Source organism: Desmodus rotundus, chromosome 2 (genome assembly GCF_022682495.2).
Source record: "Desmodus rotundus isolate HL8 chromosome 2, HLdesRot8A.1, whole genome shotgun sequence".
Taxonomy (NCBI): domain Eukaryota; kingdom Metazoa; phylum Chordata; class Mammalia; order Chiroptera; family Phyllostomidae; genus Desmodus; species Desmodus rotundus.
The window spans coordinates 9,622,651-9,643,997 of NC_071388.1; the positions used below are offsets into that span (position 1 = coordinate 9,622,651).

General features: G+C 57.7%; 1 protein-coding gene across 5 annotated transcripts in view; it reads left to right on the forward strand.

Moving 5' to 3' along the window:
* Window positions 1-21,347, forward strand: part of TRPM2 (transient receptor potential cation channel subfamily M member 2) — a 48,951-nt gene continuing 27,604 nt past the window's right edge. For 2 of the 5 annotated variants that reach the window (XM_053917638.1, XM_053917657.1), the window contains exons 1-10: window positions 1-155; window positions 4,168-4,410; window positions 5,161-5,246; window positions 8,939-9,107; window positions 10,535-10,715; window positions 11,219-11,385; window positions 12,356-12,536; window positions 13,783-13,844; window positions 14,886-15,086; window positions 18,933-19,035. In XM_053917638.1, coding sequence (XP_053773613.1) covers window positions 4,246-4,410; window positions 5,161-5,246; window positions 8,939-9,107; window positions 10,535-10,715; window positions 11,219-11,385; window positions 12,356-12,536; window positions 13,783-13,844; window positions 14,886-15,086; window positions 18,933-19,035 — 1,315 coding nt within the window. In that variant the 5' untranslated portion in view covers window positions 1-155; window positions 4,168-4,245. Of the gene's footprint in view, window positions 156-245; window positions 805-4,167; window positions 4,411-5,160; window positions 5,247-8,938; window positions 9,108-10,534; window positions 10,716-11,218; window positions 11,386-12,355; window positions 12,537-12,693; window positions 12,765-13,782; window positions 13,845-14,885; window positions 15,087-18,932; window positions 19,036-21,347 lie in introns of those variants that run through there. The other 3 variants (XM_053917644.1, XM_053917641.2, XM_053917649.1) reach the window with 3 other exon arrangements.

Consider the following 21,347-nt stretch of genomic DNA (forward strand, 5'->3'; position numbering starts at 1 on the left):
CTGGTCAGCCCGGAGTCAGCTGGCAGCCCTTGGCCCTAGCTGGAGAAGCCACAGGACACTTTTCACTCCCTGGGACTACGAGCAGGGGCCCAGGGGTGGCCGTGGGGCATTTTGAGCTGGCAGCCCAGAAGGAAAGGATGGAGGGCCTCTATGGGGTAAGAGAACTGTGGTTTGGACCTTCAGGGAAAGCCGGGTCTTTTCGGGAGTCAGAACTCAGTCTCTGCCAGTCCTGAGGAGGGGCAGTGCTACTGGGGGCCAGCACCTGCCACAGTGGGGTGGGGGCAGCTGCAGAGTCCAAGGGGTACCTCTGGGGGTGGCTCACCCAGCCCCAGACCCACTAGAGTCTCATGTCCCTCCCGCTGGCACCCCCATCCCTTCCCGGCCCCACCCCCATTCATGCGTTTAGGGCTTGAGGAGAATCGCTGCTGAACGGAGAAACTTGCCACTAGCCCCTCCGAGGCAAACACCCGCAAGAGCGCTGGTCCAGGGGCCTCTGGGGAGGTCAGACTCCGCAGGTCAGGTGTTTGGGGTAGGCCAGTTAGTCCTTGGCTCTCTCTGCCCGTACAGGACGCGGCAGGCTGCGTTCTCCCGCTGAGTGACGCAGAGCGCGCTGCAGACCACGCGGACGGTGCGGAGGAGAGTGGGCGCGGGGCTCAAGCTCCACTGGGGATGCAGGCGGTCCTGCGGGTCCCCGGCGGCTGTCCTGAGCAGCGGCGCGAGTAACGCGGGCGGGGGGCGCTCCCAGTGGGTGCACGCTCTGGCCTCGCTCTGGCCTCCGTGAACACTAGCGGGTGCAGTGGCGAGGTAACCGGACTGGCACTGGGTGGAGGCGCGGGCCAGGGGAGAAAGTGCCGCGGTCCGGGGAGGCGGGCTAAGGTGCGTGCGCCACGGGGTGCGGAGACCTTGGTTTTGGCCAGCAAGGGCGCGAGCTGGGGCGTTGCTGGGACTCAGGGAAGAGTGCAGGCTCTCGGGTCGGGTGTGGGGTCTGGGCGAGGGTAGGGGCTGGGGCGCCGGCATCCTCTGTGCCATGGCCGGTGGAGGGCTCGGGGTCATGGGCGCTGCGACAGGGCGGGGGCATGGTCTGTCCTGGTTGGTGTGTGTTGCCCAGACCTGGGCGTTCACATAGCTGATCTTGGGCCCTTGCTCTGGACTGCTGGACAAGACCACAAAACCCACTTCCTCTGCCCTAGGTGTGTAGCTATTTGTAATCTCCAAATACCTTCATAGCCAGGAGTTTGGAAGGTGCTGGGAAAGGAGTGCAGGGAGCAGCTGCACAGTTTAGAGAGGAAAGTAGAGGCGGGGGCCCTGCTAGCTGCTGGCCAGTGTGCCCAGGGCCAGCTACACATACCAAGTCCATCGCTCTGCTTCCTGGTGAGTCTTCTGGGCTGTGGCGGGTGGGGTACTAGGAGCCCCCGTCTCTGTGAGTTTCCATGGTCTTGGATCCACGTGGCAGCTGTAAAAATTGTCTCCAGGAATTTCATTGTTTTGGCCTTGGTGTCTGTTCCTGCTTTCCACCAGGGGTGGGCTCAGAGCTGAACAGATGGTGTGGACTGCCTCTCCCTCCTGTACCTGTGCTCTGTCCTGTGGGCCCCTCAGCACCTCTGTCCCCCTGGGGACTGTGCAGTCCAGAGCGCAGACAAGCCCCACACATGGGCCATGGCCCTGTCCAGGCTGCTCACTCTATGCAATCAGCTCTGCTTTCTTGTCAGGTGTCCTGTGCCAGCTGACATTGGTGGGTGTGTGTTTTGTACTCCAAATTCTTCCTGTGTGTCTGTCTGTCTATCATCTATCTGTCTACCTATCAATCAATCATCTATCTGTCCTCTTGGAAGTCACGTGCTTTCCGAGTGCTCTCGGCACTGTGCTGAGAGGCGGCTGTCTGAGAAATGTGGGCGTGAACAACAGTGCTCCTGAGTTTCGTAAGACAAGGTCCTTCACGGCACTACACCTGTCTGCCACTCAGCCCATTTCACTCCTGCTGTCCTGTTGTCCTTGTCCTGCCCAGGCCCCCTGGCAGAGTGGCTGTCTGCCTGCGAGATTTCCAGGGCCTCGTCCTCCTCTCTGTCAACTGGAAACCTTTCTAGCTCATCTGTGTCCCTCAGGAGTGGGCTGTGTGGCCAGGTGAGCCACTGTGTATGACAGCAGATGGCCTGCAAGGGCCACCCAGGGGTAAGGTGTCACCTCCACACGAGTGCTGGGCCAGGACCCTGGAGGGACCACTGAGCCAGCGCTGATTGCTGTCACCCTGTCCGTTTGGGCTGCAGTTGCGGAACACCGCAGATGGGGCAGCTTCTAAATGACAGAAGTTTCTTTCTCACAGTTCTGGAGGCTGGAAGTTCGAGATCAGGGTGTGGGCAAGGGTGGTGGGGGCTCCCTTCTGGGGTGCAGATGTCGCCTTTAGAGCTCCCATGGCAGAAGGTGGGAGCTCTCTGGGGTCTCCTTCATGAGGACACTAACCCCTTCATGAGGGCTCCATCCTCATGATCCATTCACCCCCAAAGGCCCCACCTCCAAAGGCCATCACCCTGGGGTTAGGGCTTTGACACGTTAGGGGTCACGTTCAGACCATAGCATTCCACTACTGTTCTTCCCAAATCGATGTCCTCCTCCCATGCAAAATGCATTCACTCCACCCCAGTAGTCCCTAGAGTCTTAACACATTGCGGCATCAACTCTTAAGTCCAAATTCTTGTCTAAACCTTGTTTAAATCAGATGAGGGTGGGACTCGAGGCAGATTTGTCCTGAGGTAGGTGGCTTTCTGGCTGTGAACTTGTGAAACCAGTCGAGTCACGTGCTTCCAAAACACGGTGGTGGGACAGGCACAGGAGGCATACCTGACACTGGGGCGGGGTCCTACCTGGGCTGGAATCCATGTCCAGGGCTCTGTGGGTCTGGGCTGCCACCCCATGGCTCCACTGGGCCTTACATGACCCAGGCAGAGGGCCACGTTCCTGAAGCTCTGGGTGCCCCCATCCTTCAAAACCTGGTGAAAGGAGCTGCCCCACCCCCCACTTGTACACTCTTCACGAAGCAGTGTAGGCTTTTTCAGGCGCCACCTCCAAACTCTCCCAGCCTTGCCGATCATCTAGTTCCAAGGCCATGTCCATGTTTGTAAGGTCGGCCACAGCAGCACAGTATTATCACGGTGCTGTCATGGGAGGGAGGTGAGGCTCCACTGGGCAGGTCTGGGATCTGGGAGTGAGCCTGTCCAAGGGGCAGCGTGGAGGGAGGGAGTAAGGATGCAGAGGTGAGGGTTGGCCTGAGCCCTGGATGGCACCGAGAGCATTTGCTCGAGGTCAGCTGCCAGGTGTTTGAATCGCAAGTACCCTGTGCTGGGCTGAGCCAGGAAAGGGCTGGGTGGGTGCCTCACCCCCCACCAGTTCCCTCGCACCTCATTAGAGCACATGACCACGTGTGGAAGCCGGATGAATGGGCAGGGGAAGGCCTGTCCATGAGGGACCGTCCTGTGTGGTGGAAGGGGATGTGGCAGAAAGGGCTCCTGGGTGGGAGAGCAAGGTGAGAACTTGTGACTCTCTTGCCCCAAGAGGCCCTTCTTCACACCTTCAGAGACACCAGGTGCAGGAGTGTGGCTCCACAGATGACCTCATGGGGTGACTTGGTGGGGTGACATTGTGGGAGGTGACCTCGGGCATCATGGCTTCAGGGAATCATTGTGCTGCTCACTGCACCTTAGGGGTGGAGTCAGTGGCCTCAGTGCCGGGAGGACAGGGTTTGAGAAAAGGAGACATGTTCTTTTCAGGGACTTGTCTCGTGGGCAGAGAGCTGTGTCACAACCCGAAACCGCTTTGTGCTTAGTAGGGTCTTTTTTCTTTTTGGAAAATGAAAGTGGTGAGCAGATGTCAGGAGGCACAGAGACAGGATGTGGTGTGTGCCCATGTGACTGGTGAGCTCCCTCGGCTTCTGGCCCTCTGCTCCTGGTTGTCGCTGGACACATGCTGAGTGGCGGGGTGGGGGTGGAATGTTCTCTCTGGTCCTTCACGGTGACCTGAGGTTGTCACCCTTATGAATGGGCACCTGGGGCCTGGAGAAGGGACCCCAGCTGAAGGACAGAGTTCAGGCAGATGGACAAACGGCCAGTCACCACACCAGGAGTCTGATGGACCATCTCAGGACAGCTGCCTGTTTTCCCCTCTGATCTGTTTCAGCCACCCCCCTCCCCAACGTGAGCAAAGCCTGTCCTGAGGGAGGTGGGGGCCCGTGGAGGCTGGAGCACAGGTGTCAGAATGGAGCCCTCGGCCCTGACAAAAGCTGGCTCCAAGCAGGAGGAGGGCTTCGGGGTGCAGTCCAGGAGGGTGGCAGACCTGGGCCTGGTCCCCAACCTGCGGCGAAGCAACAGCAGCCTCTGCAGGAGCAGGAGGTCGCAGTACCTCTTCAACAGCTGTGAGAAGGTAGGCTTCCTGCGGGGCAGTGCCCGCGGGAGGGGAGACGTCCTGTGGGGCAGAGACTCCTGCTCTGGGCTGGCTCTGGGCGCTGCAGCCCAGAAGGACCTGGAGGAAAGAGGACTGGAGAGAACGGGGGTCGCCATGTCTGTGTCCCCATCCCCCTCCCTAGGTGGGTGTGCTGGGTAAACATTGTGTCCCAGGCGAGGCTCACGGAAAGCTGTCACCCCTGACCTCGTTGTGCGGTGACTTCCTATCCTCTGTCCGACTGGGAAGCCCCGAGCACCGCCCAGGTCCTGGGCTACCTGCATGGAAGGGCCTGCAGGAGACCTTGGGGACAAGCACACTTAGATGTCGCGGTCCCTGTGAGGTGGGAACGAGGGTGTCTCAGCCTGCCGTCCCACCAGGGCCAAGGGGGGCATCCAGACCCTCATCGCCACCCTCCCACCTCACCAAGGTGTTCCCAGGAAGGCAGTGCAGTGCTGACATGCAAACCGTAAAGTGCTGTACAAATTCCAATTGGGCCCAAGAAGAAGTGCTTCCGTGGGTTCCCACCTCCATCCTGAACGGGTACCTGAGTGCCTTCGTCAAGGGTGGTCTAACCCTGGGTGTGGGAGGGCATGGGCCCCACTTCTGAAAAAAGCCCCTTGAAGCTTGTTGGGAGAACAGAGGGGTCAGAGGGAGGTGTAGGACGTGCAGGTGTGAATACTGCTGATTTCATGCCCGAGGCTCTCAGAGCGCCATTTTTACCCTCGGCAGGAAAATCTCAGCTCGTGGATTCCCGAAAATATCAAGAAGAAAGAATGCATCTACTTCGTGGAGAGCTCCAAACTGTCTGATGCTGGGTAAGGGACCCTTTCTCTGTTCCCACGTGCAGAGGCTGGTGGGAGCAAGATCGAGCAGGCCTCAGCTGGTGCCGGCCCCGAGTTTGCACTGGCTTGGGGTGTGTGGGGCCTTCCATGCACCCCGGAGCTGGCCGTGGGGAAGGCGTCTGGCCCCACCCTGCTTTGCAGTTGGGGCTCAGACCCATTCAGTGTTTTGGGCTCCATGTCCCTCTGGAAAAGTGTGTGGGGCTCAGGGACTGGAAGGGGCCTCGGGAACAGCCCATAGCTCAGACCCCTCACTGAGGAGGGCACTGAGTCCAGACAGGCCCACCTGCCTTGAGGTGAGCCGGACTAGGCGGGGCCACCAAGGCTGCCCCCATGCCTCCAGGCTGCCGACCTTGCCCTCCTGGGCTGTGGACTCTCCAGTGGGGTGCCCCTGACTTGGATAAACCTGAGGGCACCTGTGGAGGGACGCCACACATTTCTGTTCCTGAGATGGTGGTGTCCCTTGTTTTATTAAATCCATTGGAGTAACACTGGTTAATAACATCGCGTGAATTTCAGGTGCACAACTTTACACTTCGACCTCTGTGCGTGCCACTGCGCGTTCGCCACCCGAAATCTAATCTCCCGTCACCGCATGTATGACCCCCGTTACCCTTGCAGCCTGCCCCACTTCCCTCCCCCTCTGGTAGCCAGCACACTCGTCCGAGTCTGCGGGGTTGCTTGTTTTGTTGTGTTTGTTCGTTTGTTACTTTCTGTTTTATATCTCACGTGCGAGGGAAATCACATGGGTCTTGTCCTTTTCCACCTGACTGACTTCGCTTAGCGTGATGCTCTCAAGATCCATCTATGTTTTCACAACTGGCAGTATTTTATCTTTTTCATGGCTGTGTAATATTCCACTGTATATGGCATATTACATAGGCACTAAGCTTATGGACCTTGCTCCCAGAGGGGTTATGGTGAACTTGACCTCAGGGGCAAGGGAAGGAAAAGAAAAAGAAATAAATGAAGAGACTACATGAAACTAAAAAGCTTCTGCCCAGCAAAAGAAACCATCAACAAACAAAAAGGCAGCCAACCTTTGGCCGGCTGGGAGAAGATATTTGCAAACAATACCTCTGATAAGGGGCAAATATTCAAAATATATAAAGAATTCACACACAAAACAATATAAAACAAACAATCCTATTTAAAAATGGGCAGAGGATCTGAACAGACACTTCTCCAAAGCAGACGTATTTATGTCCATAGATAGAGGAAAAGATGCTCAACATCACTACTCATCAGGAAATTCAAATCAAAGCTCACAGCTGTTAGGGGGGCCACTGTCACTAAGACAAGAGATAAGTGTTGGTGAGGACGTGGAGAAAGTGAACCCCTCATACACTGCTGGCGGGCATGTACAACGGTGCAGCCGCCGTGGGAGACAGTGTGGAGGTTCCTCAGAGACTGAAGACTAGAGCTGCCAAGTGGCCCAGAAGTCCCTCTCCGTTGGTGTTCCTTGGGGACGAACAGAGCGTAGATTCCAGATTGTGTTTCCCTTCCGGCCACACCATAGTCTACGCTGCGCCACAAATGGGCCGCACTCGTCCTTACTTCCTGTCGCCTGGAGAACTCCTACTTGTCCTTCAAGTCCTGACACAGGTGCTGCCTCTGCTGCGGAGCCCTCCTTGACCACTCCCCAGGGAGCCACCTGTTCCCCCCACCACCCTCTGTACAGTTCTCTTTTCTGAGTTCTGACCTCTGACCAAGGCAGAGTCACTTTGCACTTCCCATGCTGGACGAGTAGTCAGCAGCCAGCTCACATTTGCTGAATAGCACAGGAGGAGGGGCATCCTGCGTGGGGAGGATGGAAGAGGATTGTGACACCGGATCAGATGTGAATGGTCACTGCCGTTTCTGGGATGCGGTGATGTGCCTGGGGTGTCACTAAAAGTGCCCTGTGGGTGCTGGGAGGCGAGAGCTGACACCCTGGCTTGGCTCCGTTACAGATAAGAGCCCTCATTTCTCACGGTGGTCCTAGGATAGACACTGAGTTAGAGAAACTTGCCCCGTGCCCCAGCGACAGCTTTGCGGCGGGTGACCTCGAATGTACCTGGTGCACGATCCAGTTTCAGGTTTACGCCGTGTCTTCCGACAGTATACTGAGTACTGTACGTTGAGCTCTCCGGTCTTAATTATTTTAAAATAGGTTTATAAAAATAGCATCGGAGGGAACTTGCGATTCACAAGCTTCCCATGTAGGAATTACTGGTTTCAAGACAATTTGGAAGACTGTAACCTGGTTTCTAGTTTGTAGGGTTTGGGGTGCCACCGACTGAACCCCAGGCCTTTCTTCTGAACTCTGAACCCGCGGGGAAACGCTGACAGCGGCCAGTGAGGGCGGGGGTCGGGGGAGGCAGGTTGGATTTGAGGCAGAAATGGGGCTTTCTGCTCCTTTAGTACTTCTGTCTGCCTTGAAGAAATGGTGCTCAGTATGAGTTTGGTTCTGAAAACTTCCAGAAGCACTTTATTAGCATGAGGTTTAATGCAAGGAGTTGCTACAGAGAGAGAACAGGTGGGATGGCCTGCTCGCTCAGGTGTTACCTGAGAGCGTGTGAGTGTGTGCAGGTGGGAGACTGCCTGCAGCAGCTCCGTCAGACTACAGGGAGGAACCCCGGTGGGGGAGAAGGTGCCACCCGCCGCGGGGTGCTAGCAGAGCTGTTCCCATTTACGCCCATCTAGGCCAAACGCTGGGACCAATTCCCAACCAGTTTCTGAGTCGTTCCTGCACCGGGTCAGGCAGGCTTGGAATCACTGCGTGTTTAAGCTCTAATCTCATCAGAAGGCGACAATTTAGAGGGGAAGGAAAGGGGGCGGGTTTGTCACAGGCTGGCTGTTAGAACCCTGAGAAAATCTGGGCCAGCCGTGGGCCAGTGCAGGAGAGCTCGGGCCCTCAGCCTGCAGCGCTCTTCCCTGCCTTGGGCCATAAATCAAGGCCACGCAGGCTGTTCCCTAAGGTGCCCTGCGTCTTCTGGAGAGGTCGTAGAGGAGGGTCAGAAACACGAGCAAGGGACCTGCTTTGTGAGCAGTGAAAGGACAGTCTGAGGGGACCATCAGCACTTGGGTTCGGGGCATGAGGTGGGTCCCTTATCCTCGGTCCTCTGTGTGGTTGGTAATTCGCGTTAATAAAATACCTTTAACAATTACTACCCGTCTACATCCTCATTTAACCTTCACAGATTTTGCAGGGTTGGGGTCAGCGGATGTATTCTTTTTCTCATTTAATGATCGAGAAACCGAATTTCAAAACACCTAAGATCACACACTTAGGGCAAGAAACCTGTTTTCCTTCTCCTGGTCAGTCTAGCAGTCTCTCCCCTGTATCACTGGGTTCGGGCTTTAGACTTTCTTTCTTTTTGTTGTTGTTTTGTCTCATCTGTATCTAGACTTTTAGGTCATTTGGGAACTATCAGGAAGTAGGAATCTAAAACTTTTGTCGATTTCTAGTTAAATAAGGTGTGATTGGCTGGGTGAGGCAGGGGTGCCTCCTTACTGCCCCCATGTGGCCAACACAGACACTGCGGCTGTGGCTGGTGCCTCTTTCCTGCTGGGTGAGGGTTGGAGTCCTGTCTCCCCACTGGGCCTCCTCCCACACCCTCACTGAGGAGTGGAGGGTGGGAGGCAGGGGCGGCTTGGTACCCGTGGTGACCGCGTGGCCTTTGCAGGAAGGTGGTGTGTGAGTGCGGCTACACACGCGAGCAGCACTTGGAGGAGGCCGTCAGGCCCCACGCCTTCCAGAGCAATGAGTGGGACCCGAAAAAGCACGTCCAGGAGATGCCGACAGACGCCTTTGGTGACATTGTCTTCACAGGTCTGAGCCAGAAGGTGGGAAAGGTTGGTTTCCATCACCCTGTTGCTCTGACTGTAGACCAGAGCCTGCCAGTGGTGACCCCCAGTGGCCAGACTTCTGGGGTGGGGGTGGGGGGCTGGCTGAAAGTCTGGGGGCACAGAACCCTCCCAACACAAGGGTGGGGCGGGTGGGGCTCCACCTGGCTACCAGGAGACACAGGGTGCTCTCAGCGTCCTCCGCTCCCGCAGAGCAGGTCGAGCTGCAGCCAGGGGAGTGGTGGGAGTAAATTCTGGCCTGGAGGCCCTGGGCATTCGGTCAGGCCAGGGAGGGCACAGGGGAGCACATCGGCCCTGGACACAAGTCCAGAGGACTGGTGGTGAGGAGGAGGGGAGGGACTCTGGGGTGGCCGGGAGGCTGGTAGCAGAGGTAGGAGGTGGCCGATCAGGGCGCGGAAGGATCCCAGCGGAGCCTCGGGTCTCAGGCTGGGCCCTGGATCAGCAGCATCAATAAGCAAGTTCTCGGTCCCACCTGATCTGTGGAATCAGGGGCCCACTCACCTGCATTTTAACTAGCCTTCCGGTGTCATAGCTCTTGGACACCACTGTCCCGTGGGGTCTGGTGGAACCACTTAGTCCTGTGATGGGTTTCTGGAACCCCTGAACCTTGTACCAGCTGGGTGAAGCTTTTGCCCTCAAGTTCTCTGAGTTGCTGAGATTCTGCCTGTGTGGCCATGGAGGTGGAACAAGGAGGGTCCTGGGGTCACCAGCCTCAGAACCACCCTGTGTTGGCACCAACATGTTTTGGGTGCTTTCCAAGCCCCTGTCCCTTTGAGCTGCTCTCCAGGCTGGCTGGGTCTCTGAACTGACAGGAGGAGTTCCCCAGGAAGGTAGGGATGGGGGGTCTTCTGCAACACGGGGGCTCAGAGTAAGAGCGGACCCCGAGGGGAGTGTCTGAGGACAGCTGGCTTCACATGACAGCCAGGGCGTGGGGACCCAATATGCGGGTGCTGGCCGTGTGGGAGGTGGCACTGGGTGAGGAGAAGGAAAGGCACTCCAGTGCCACACCGGGGAGTTGGTGGCAGGCATGGCTCTTACAGTGAAGTTGGAATCAGGACGAGAGGCCTCAGGTTGAGGAGCTACCAAGACAGAGAGGAGGCGTGGGGAGGGCTCTGTGGCTCCGAGCTGGGCGGAGGGGGTGGAGGATGATGGGCTGGCTGTGCGCTGGCTGTGCAACACCCGTCATTCCCACCGGCCTCTCTCCCTGCCTTCGCGCCCCCTGCCCTGCCCCCATCTCTCTGTGCATGTCCTGCCCGGGCAAGGCCACTTGTACTTGCTGGACCTGGACCCAGGGTGTGAGGTGTCCCCCCGCCGGGCTGGGACTCTCAGGCATGGCTGGATGTGGGGTTTCTGAGGGCTCGGGTGGGTGCCCACTGACCTGGGGCCTCCTCTGCTGTCCCCTGACTCCCCTGCAGTATGTCCGCCTCTCCCAAGACACTCCCTCCAGCGTGACCTACCAACTCATGACCCAGCACTGGGGCCTGGACGTCCCCAACCTCCTCATTTCGGTCACGGGTGGGGCCAAGGACTTCAACATGAAGCCCCGGCTGAAGAGCGTCTTCCGCAGAGGACTGGTCAAAGTGGCCCAGACCACAGGTAGGCCCTGGGACAATGGACAGGCCGAGGAGACAGCACCAGGCGAGCGGGCCCCTGTGAGGCAGTCGGAGCTTTGGGCCTGGTGGGCCCTCAGGAGTCACTATGCCTCGCCTGGCAGGGTGGAGGAGTGCCTGGGCAGACTCACCCAGCCTTGTCTGCCTGCAGCTCTCTCCTCCACAACTGCCGCTGCCCCTGGGCTTGTTCAGTGGGGCAGACGTGGCTCCACTCAGCTCCCTGATGGTGAGGCCCTGCTGGGCGTGGGGAGGAGGCCTGGGAGCCTTGAGCCACCAGTTTTGTCAGGGAGAGGAGGCTGGAGGAGGTGTGCCAGTCAGGGTTTCTCTGTTAACTAATCCTTTCAGACATATGCCTGAAAGTGGGTTTGAAAGCCCTGCAGGTGCGGGGTCTGAGGGGCAGAAGCACACGGGGCCCTGGGTGTCAGGCGTGTGTGTGGCAGGGTGCACGCCAGGACTCATGGCCTGCCTGGCCTCTGCTCCTTTTCCCAGGAGCCTGGATTATCACCGGGGGGTCCCACACTGGCGTGATGAAGCAGGTGGGTGAGGCCGTGCGTGACTTCAGCCTGAGCAGCAGCTACAACGAGGGAGAAGTCGTCACCATTGGGATCGCCACATGGGGCACCGTGCACAACCGGGAGGGCCTGATCCACCCCACGGTGAGCCGCATGGCCCCTCCCGGGGTGGGCATCTTGGAGGGGGTGCTGTTGGAACCTTATGGGTACTTCAGTGGGCAGAGCATCATCTGGGAACCAGCGTAAATGCACAACAGAGGGAGCAGGCTGGATAGGGACAAAGGAAACCTGGGCTCAAGTCCCCCTGGTGACCCGGGGAAAGTGGCTGACTTGGCTGGGCTCCGGTTTCCTCTCTTAAGATCCTACTGGACGAGTTTGTATAAAAGTCCCTAACTTGCCACCACTGGTCACCTGAACAGCCACTCCGGTGTGAACTGGTCTCACAGGAGGAAGCAGCAAGGCTGGGGTCACAATGGGATGAGCAGCTGGGTGGACGGAACCCACTGTTCACTGTGGACAGCAGGGGTGTGTGCGCTCCTCCAGCACCACCCCTTCTGGGTCCGTGTCCTGGGGCCACTGTAGTTAATGATTACAGACCCGGTGGCTTAAGGCAACAGAGATGTCCTCTCCCACAGTTCTGGGGACCAGAACTCTGAGGTCAGCATCACTTGGCCAAAATCAAGATGCTGAAGGGCCTCGCTTCCTCCAGAGGCTGTGGGGCAGAAGCCATTTCTGCCTCTTCCAGCTCCTGGCAGCTGCCTGTTCTCCTTGGCTTGGGGCCGCATCCCTGCAGTCTCTGCCTCTGTGGTCACATGGCCGCTCCCCTTCTATCGTCAAATCTCCCTCTGCCTCTCTCTTACAAGTACACTTACCGTGGCATGTAGGACCCTCCTGTAATCTTCTAGGGTAATCTAGGGTAGTCTTCCCATGTCGAGATCCTTAACTTAGTCCCAACTGCAAAGACTTTCTCCAGATAAGGTCGCATTCACAGGTCCCAGGGATTAGGACCTGATGGCTCTGGGGGTCATCACCCAGCCTGTTAGGCCCCCATTTCTAGCATTCACAACACAGAGCTTCCCGTCCACGTGTCCGACTCTCCCCTGGCCACCCCCAGGGCGGCTTCCCTGCCGAGTACATCGTGGACGAGGAAGGCCAGGGCCACCTGACCTGCCTGGACAGCAACCACTCCCACTTCATCCTTGTGGACGATGGGACCCACGGCCGCTATGGGGTCGAGATCCCCTTGAGGTCCAAGCTGGAGAAGTTCATTTCAGAGCAGACAAAGGAAAGAGGAGGTGAGGGAGCACATTTCCGAGGACACCCGGGTGGAGGGGGGAGCAGGTTGGTCACGGTGATGGGGACACACCTGGCTGGTACCAGGACGTGCCGCAGGCGGGGGGGCTTGGGGCACAATTAGAGCACATCCGGGTTTCTTTACATTTGTTCAGGGAGGTCATGTGCTGTGCTCCGCGTGGCCAGGGAAGGAGAGTCAGGCAGGCCCTGGCTTCTCTGCTCACTGTCAGGTCAGAGACTGCCCTGTGGCCCCTCACACACTCGGTCTCAGGTCAGAAACAAGAATGTGTGCCACCTCCTCCCTTGTGGGTGGGACGGGATGGGTCCTAGGACAGTGGGGGCCAGATACATGGGTTTTGCACAGGCTGTGGAGAAGGGTATGGGCGGGACCTGAGGTACCAGGGGTCTAGCTCTGTACCTGGGTTCATGAGGCGCCTCGAGAGCAGAGGTTTTCAAGCTTTGCTGCACACGAGACCCCTGGGAGGCTTGTCAATCACCACCTGGTCTCTGACTGAGGTCTGGCAGGTCTGGGTGGGCGGATGCTTGCACTTCGAAGTTCCCAGGTGGCACTGACCTGCTTTGGGGACCACACTTTCAGCTCCCTGCTTTGACTGAGAGACCCGTGGTGGGAGTGTTAGGGGTATGTGAGTGTGTAGGGTCAGTGAGACTGGCTGGCACTTGCAGAGAAAGTTTGCTGCCCAGGCAAAGATATTTCTAAAGTCTTCTGAAGACCCCGGCTGCAGGCTGTTAAAAGGCTCACGGTGGGGCCGAGTTTGTGGACAGAGGGCTGAGGACTGGTCCCCGGGTCCCAACGCTGCACTCCTGGGCCGCACGGTGTGTTATGCCCACCTGCTTGGGGTATCCCATGGCGTGCCCAGACTTGAGACGCCATGAATGGGCTGCAGGGAGTGGCTGAGGCCTCCTGGGCAGAGAAGGCCAGCTGGGGGACCCTGGGTGTTGCTCCGCTGTCCACAGTCCTCGCCTTCCCTTCCCACCCAGAAAGGGTGCAGGGGTGGCAGGTGTGAGGAGAGGAGCCATTGCGGAGTCTTGATTTGCTCACTCACACAGAACAAGCAGATGACATGTGACTCCAGAGCGTCAGCCTTTCAAAGCTGCTTAGCACCCCGTGATGTGTCTCCCAGTGGATGCTTTGTAACAATGAGCCTGGAGCTGGCAGGGGGAGGGAGGCATCCCAGGTGAAGCCTTTGAGCCCTGCATCCCTCACTGGGGCTCTGTGCTTCATCCCAGGCGTGGCCATCAAGATCCCTATCGTGTGCGTGGTGCTGGAGGGAGGACCGGGCACACTGCATGTAAGTGCTGGCTGGCTGGGCAGGGGCCCCAGGGGTCACGTCCTGCTGCCGGTGGGACAACTGACCCAAGCCACTTTACCAGCATGCCACTGAGACATTGGCCAGAGAAGGCAAGGAGCTTGTCCCCCATGCGATGGAGGAAGGGCGGTGCCCCGTGAGGCAGGGCCGTCTCCTGGTGAGGGGGGCAGGGCACTGGCTTTGGCCCTGGGCAGTTGACCAGTAAGAGGGGTTCCAGAGGGGACTGCATGAGGGTGGAGCTGATGGCCCCCTGCTCCCAGGGCCCCGGGGGCAGCCGTGGGAGGGTTCTGGAACTCTGCACCCACACTCAGGCCCGTGGGACCAGCAGCTGAACGTAAGGCAGGTTCCCCCTCAGCGTGGTTTGAGCACGCTGCACGTGGACCTTTGTTCAGAGTCCCCCCGTGGAGTGGGCTTCCCCTCGTCTGTGGTGTCTCTGCTGTAGGAACACACGTGACACTGCAGCCTGTCGGTTTGGGGCAGGAGCATAGAAAATGTCACTTACGTTTCGTGCCCCCAGGAGGAGAAAGGAGACCCTGGGCTCTCCTGGGGAGACGGGGTGCATCTGGCCCCCACCTCCTCCGCACTTGGACTCCTCCTCACATTCTCCCGTGGATGGGGCCCAGGCTGGGGTCAGGGGCCCCTTCCTGAAGTTGAGGCCACCCTGGGTTCCCAGAGGTCTCCCCTTGTCATCCTGGTCTCACCTGGGCCTTAATGAGTGGGTGACTCTGGCCCAGGCAGCACCCTCTCTTTCTGGAGACGCTCTCACGTTCTCTCTCGCTGGTGCTGTTGAGCAGTAGGCCTGGAGGAAGTGGGATGTCAGGCACATACCCCACAGCATATCAGGGGTGGCCGCCTCTCCCCTCTGCCTGCGGGTGCTGCTGCCCTGATTGGTGTTTTCGGTGAATTTCGAGATAGCCCGTTTGCCCCGATGTTAAAATGCCAGCAGAGATTTCTCTATTTCGGGAACTGCGTGCGAGGGGGTGAGGGTCAGGTCCTGGCTCACGGCCGGCCCCTGCCTTGCAGACCATCTACAATGCCATCACCCACGGCACCCCCTGTGTGGTGGTGGAGGGCTCGGGCCGTGTGGCCGACGTCATCGCCCAGGTGGCCAGCCTGCCCATCTCCGAGATCACCATCTCCCTGATTCAGCAGAAGCTGGCTGTGTTCTTCCAGGAGCTGTTCGAGACCTTCACCGAGGGCAGGATTGTGGAATGGACCAAGAAGGTGAGGCGGGCAGGCACGGCGGTCACCAGGTGCGGCTGACTCCCAGGTGCCGGTGGCCCAGGAAACAGGACAGGACATGGGGGACCCAGAAACAGAGGTCCCAGGGGCTGGGGGTGGGCACAGGAGTGATCTGCAGAGGGTGGGGGCTTCGAGCCTTATAGGCGGAGGGAGGGCCCAGGGCAGGTGGGCACCCTTCAGGAGGCAGGCAGCACGGTGCCAGGCCAAGAGGGAGCGTGTCCTAAACCTGTCACCCGCAGAACGGCAGGCCTGGTCTGGGACACCACAGGTTCCAGAGTGCAGCTGTTCTGGGAAGAGGAACTGCTGGATTGGAGGCCTAGAGGCCAGTGCTAAGGCGGGATAGAGGCAGAGGGTGGGAACCGAGACGGGGGCAACCCGGGTGCTGCTGCCTGGTGACAACAGCAGGTGGCAGGGTCCCACCCAGCCTCCACGCCTGGGGAGCTCAGGGTCTCCTGGGTAGATTAACAGAGGCATTCCAGGGGGCCAGGTAGGGAGGCTGGCAGAGTGTACTGAGATGGGGCCACCATGGCTCCCACCACTGCCGGGTGGGCCGGGAGGCTCCTCCACACCCCTTGGAGGCATCAGTGGGTGTGGGGCTCTCCTGGCGATCTTCAGGTCTGGTTAGTGTTCCGGGGGGATCCCCTGGTCTCCAGGGCGTTTGGGGGACTTCAAGGCCTGGGAGGGACATACTGAGTGAAAACAGGGGGTTTTGAGCCGTGACCTGTGGCTGACAGGCCCTCGAGGTGCCACGCGGAGGACGCCCAGCCCTGCAACGCCAGCCCTCTACTGGCGGCTCTGGTTCCTTTCCTTTCCTTTTTTTTTTTTTTTTTGGCTTTATTTCTAGTGCCTGCTTTCTCTCTCTTGCTTTTTGTTTTGGGATCATTTTAGATTTGCAGACCAGTGGCAAAGACAGAGGTCTCCCCACCCATCACCCAGCCTCTGCTGACACTGCACCCTGCGTGACTCGGTGCCTTTGTTGGCACCCAGGGCTGAGCTCCAGTTCTTCCTGTTAGCGAAACGCGGACTGTTCGGATTCCATGCTGACCCACGAACGTCCTTTTTCTGCCCCAGGGTCCAAAACAAGACAGCAGATCGTGTTTAGCCTTCTGTCTTTTATTGTCTTTTTCTTGTCCTCTGAAAGCGTGATGTTAGCTAGCCCACTGGAATTCGCAGACTCTTGGAACATCACCACGTGAACTAGATGACAGAGAGGCAGGCTGCTCTGGCCGTGGGGTGGGCTGGAGGCTCAGGGCCCTACTTTCTGTCAATCCCCCCACCCATGAGCACCCCATCCCCAAGATCTCAGGTTGGGACCCTTCACGTGGTCTCCCAGCCCCACCCCTTTCCCTGGCCTGGGCAACTCATGGCCGTTATGACTGGGGACCACAGTGGCCCTGCAGCTCAGTAATTTTGCTCTAAAATGCATTAAAGGATTTTCTTTATCCCTGTAGTGGGAGATACATCATTGCAGGTGGGAACTCTTACAGACCCACCTGGCAGGGCGTGCACCCTAGACTGCAGGGAGGACTCCTGCAGTTCTTGGAGGCTGTCTGGCTCATTTGGGAGCCCTGGGTTAGTTGGTGTGGACCACAGAAGCAGCCGTCTCCCCAGTCCAGATTTCAGGGGGCCCCAATGAGCCCACAGCCATGACCCCAGCCTCCAACAGTGTGAGGGAGTGGGGCTGGGTCAGCCTTGTCATCCCACGAAGCCCGTGGCCAGCTGAATGAGCTCAGGGGAGAGCCTCCTGTATCCCAGTTTCTCCAGTCATTCTGGCTACTATCTCAGCCACATCCTGAGCTCCCCTGACCCCTGTTTCCCCAGCACGATTCCCAGGGGACACTCAGCACAACTCTCATCCTCATTTCCCCGACAACAAGTTGGGGCTGCAAAGTCATTGGGGGCTATATCTTTCTCCAGCTCTGTGAGTGACGGGCCAGACTGTAAAACTTCCTGGAAATTCAGTTTTCAGTGCCTGGCATGTGCTTTCCAGGGCAAGTCAGCGGAGCAGCTTAGCCCCAACTATGTCTCCTTTCAGGCCACGTGGGCAGGCCGTGCTCACTAGCCAGAGACCACAGGGACATGTCGCAGGTGACCCAGTACGGGGAGGACACTCCCCTCAGGAGCCCTGCTGTTGTACGGGGGGAGGCCGAGGGGTTGGGACCTGGTGGGGGTGGAGGGAGAGGGCAGTGAGCTCACAGTGGACGGGAGCGGAGTCCTTCTTTGGGTGTTCGTGGCACAGGGGCCTGTTCTCGTCGGTGCTTCTTGCAGTCTCGGTGGCCTCGTTCTGTGAGACTGTTTTGCTACGTGGTCAGGTCAGTTTGTGAAGACACAGAAGTCCGACTGTGAGCGTAAGCCCAGTCCCCACAGAATTGGGAATGGACGGGTGGACCCAGGGGCCTTTCCTGGGTGAGTTTATAAATTATTCAGGTGATTCTCAGAACGGAATGTAACCCACTGTTGTCAAAATGTGCCTGCTCTAGTTCCCTCTCCATCGCTGAGTCGAGTCCCTGAAATGGGACTCACACAGAGCAGTCTCGGCCATGCCAAGGGGGTGGCCTCCGCTTGTTACTCTTGTGATTCGTTCAGCAAACTACAGAGCATGGGCCTGCGCTGCTGGGGCAGCAGGGGGAGCGGGCGGCCTTTACCCGCAGACATTGCCACTGGCACACATGGACACCAGCCACGGGGGCCTCTCGAGGGGCTCGCAGCCAGCACCAAATAGCTGTGTGCCAGGGGACACATTTGCCCTATCTAGGCGCAGCTCTTCTTGTCTGTCAAACAGGGACAATGATACTTAAACTCAGAGGACGGGACCAGGACATTTATGCAAAGTGCTGAGTTTTCATCCGCACATGTGCACTCCAAAAATGGTGTCTGTCCTGGGAACCAAAGGCTGGGTTAAGTTCAGGAGACATTTTGGCTGGAGGACGGGTGGGGCTGGGATACCAGGGGTTATGTCGGAATTGACAAGAACGCTGTACCTTGAGGGATGGGGAAGGTTGGGGTCTCAGGGGTGGAGGTGAGGTGTTCAAGGTGGGGAGTGGCCTGTATGAAGCGGGAACAACAGGCTGGGAGTGGAGGTGGAAGGCAGGGGAGGCTGGGTGTGGCAGCCTGGGGGGCCTAGGGGAGGTGGCTGAAGCTTTGGGGGCCATGGGGACTGTGGGACGTGTACCCTGGCCTCAGGGTGGAGGGGTTATGGGGAGCAGCAACTGGTAGCAGGCAGGAAACGATGTATAGACAGACAGATGGGATGGACAGGTGATAGTCAGATGATAGGTAGGTAGATGGGTAGATAGGTGGAGCTGGTAGGTATATATGTATAGGATATATATGTAACTAGGTAGGTAGGTAGCTAGGTAGGTAGGGTAGGTAAGTTGGTAGATAGGTAGGCTGGGCAGATAGATAGGTGGATTCATGGATAGGTAGGTGAGTGGATGATTGGATGGATGGATGGGTGGATGGATGAGTGGATGGATAGATAGGTAGGTAGGTAGGCAGGCAGGCAGGTAGGGTGAGGAATGGCAGGGCCCAGGTGGGAGGACCAGGGGGAGAAGTTGTATTAAGCAACGCTGGATGTTCAGCAGACACCCCTCTCGGGTGGGGGGAGCATTCTCCACACTTGGGCTGTGTTTTCTAAGCACAGACCACTGGCAAACATCGCGTACATGGTCCTTCAGCATCTCCACCTTCACTGTCCAGGGTGCGGGAGTGGAGGTGGTGGCCCTGGCCACACGGGTGGGCAGGAGTGGTGCCCAGGGCTCCGGGTGCCCTTGGAGGAGGCAGGAGGCCTCTCATCCTGGGGGCCCCACTCGGGGATGCTTGTTGCAGATCCAAGACATCGTCCGGAGGCGGCAGCTGCTGACCATCTTCCGGGAAGGCAAGGACGGCCAGCAGGACGTGGACGTGGCCATCCTGCAGGCCTTGCTGAAAGGTGAGGGTTGGGCAAAGTGGGACCAGGGGAGAAGCCAGAGCAAGGGTGCTGGGGGGACCCCGAGTTCTAGTCAGTCAGACACACAGGTCAAGGGTGGCTGGCTGGCAGGGGTGCCCACTGCCGATGTGGGATACAGGTGTCTGTGTCAACCTGTCTTTTTACCTGAAACTGGAGTGTGGTCCAGTTTATCTCTTTGTGATCATCATAGTTTCTCACAGAATTTCAGGGTAAAAAGAAAGAACCTTAGAACTCCCCCTCCCGACTGTGCATCCCTGGCCCCACACTTACCTCCCAGCTGCCCCTGCAGCAGAGTGCCAACCTGGGGGCTCCTTGTGAACCATGGGACCCTGGGCCGCCTCCTTCGTCTGACCTCTGCCATCCGGCTGCTATTCCTGAGTCCACACTTCCTCTTTCCTCTTTTCTGCTGCTGGGGAGGCCAGTACTTCTCTGTCTTTTGCACTGGCTGCCCCATGGAGGTGCTGGGGACACGGCCCCCAGGCGGACCCTGATACAGAGCGTGAGGCTTCCACGATAGGATGGCAAATGTGACTTTTATTTCTGTGTACCCACTCCACGCCCCTCTCACTGACAGAAGGACGGAATGCGGCCCATAAATCCTCACCCAACCCATGAGATGGTTAAAGCTTAGACTAGAGACTTCTGTTTAAAGGCCTTTGTCTAGGAAGATTCTTGCTGGAACAGAGAAGCCAGGAAGAGCTGGTCCAACAGAATCAGTGCCACTCTCTCCGGGCAGCAATAGGTGAATGTGTGGGGCGGGGACAGGGAACCGTGACTCACCACGTGACTGTGATGGAGACAGAGGTCTCGGGGTGTTCCCATCACAGACGGGCAGCGGGAGGTCGGTCTCTTCTCTGCCTTCTTCTCTGAAGTGGACAAAAGACTAACAAGAGGCACACAAGGCAGCTTGTGTCTGGGGAAATCCAAGGCTACCACGGCCTCAAAGGCTGTGACAAAGGGCCCTTGGGGACCCTGAGTATGACCATCAGTGCACAGCACTGGTAGAGGAAGGACCCTACATGTGGCCCAAGACGGACCTCAAGACTGAGGCAGACCTGTGGCCTCAGTCTGCTGTGACGCTGTTCAGAGGCAGCAAAGCTGATGCTGTGGGGGTGGCCCCTTCTGTGCAGGTGCTGCGTGGGAGGGGCGTGAGCGAGCCCCAGGGGTGGGAATGTCTGGGTCTCCGTGAGGGTTATGCAGGTGTAGACGGCAGTAAACATACACAGCCATCGAGCTGTGCCTTTAAGATGTGTAGAATTCTGTTAACCTCAATGAAGACTTTAGCAAGATGATTCCGACGTAGCTCTGTGTGGTGTAGAACAGTGTGGGAGGTACCTCCGTGCGTGCAGGCTGGGAAAAGGAGAGATGAGGAGAGCCACTGGGAGAAAGAAAGAGAGAATTTATTTCTGGAAGCAAACACAGTGTAATTGGTTGTAACTGGTTGCTTTGGGGAAGGGGGTGGGCTTCTGGGATATGGTGTGCATGAAAATACGTGTGGCTACGGGAATATGTATAGGGTTTTTCAATGACAACCCTTTCTAAAAATCAACTTTATTGACATACAGTTTATATATAGTAACCCCCGATTCTGAGTTTACTGCTGGATGGACTCTAACAGGTGTGGACACCCCACGTTCCCACCTCAGCCCAGAAAGCTCCCTCCTGCCCCTTTGCCATCAAACGTCCCTCCACCCACCCTGGGGGACCTGGGTGTATCTGCTTTCTGCCACTGCAGGTCAGAGACCCATTCTAGAGCCTCATGGAGACGGAACCAGACGCTCTATGTTCTTTCGTGTCTGGCTGGTTTTGCTCAGTGCTGTGGTTTTGAGACTCTTCTGTGTTGCTACGGGTATCAGAACTCGGTTCCTCTTTGCTGCCGAGTGGAATTCTGTCATGCGTGGTAGTCTGTTGTCTGTTCCTCTGTTGCCGGACACCGTGGTGGCCTCCAGTTTGGGGCTATTAGGGACACAACTACCGTATTTTGCTGTGTATAATGCGCACTTTTATTTGCCCAAATGTTTGAGGGAAAAGTAAGGATGCACACTGTACAGGGAACAATGATTACCTACCATGGGTGTAGTAATGGGAATAATAATCCCATGTATAATGTGCACAAAACCGTGGGTGCGCATTGTACATGGCAAAACACGGTGTTTGTTCTCATTTCTCTTGGGCCTGCCTCTAGGAGTGGAATGACTGATTCTTTAGGGTGGGTGTATGTTTATAAGAAACTGCCAAACCATTTCTAAAAAGATCATTCTGCTGTACCTCTCTGCAGCCTCCCCAGGGGGTGG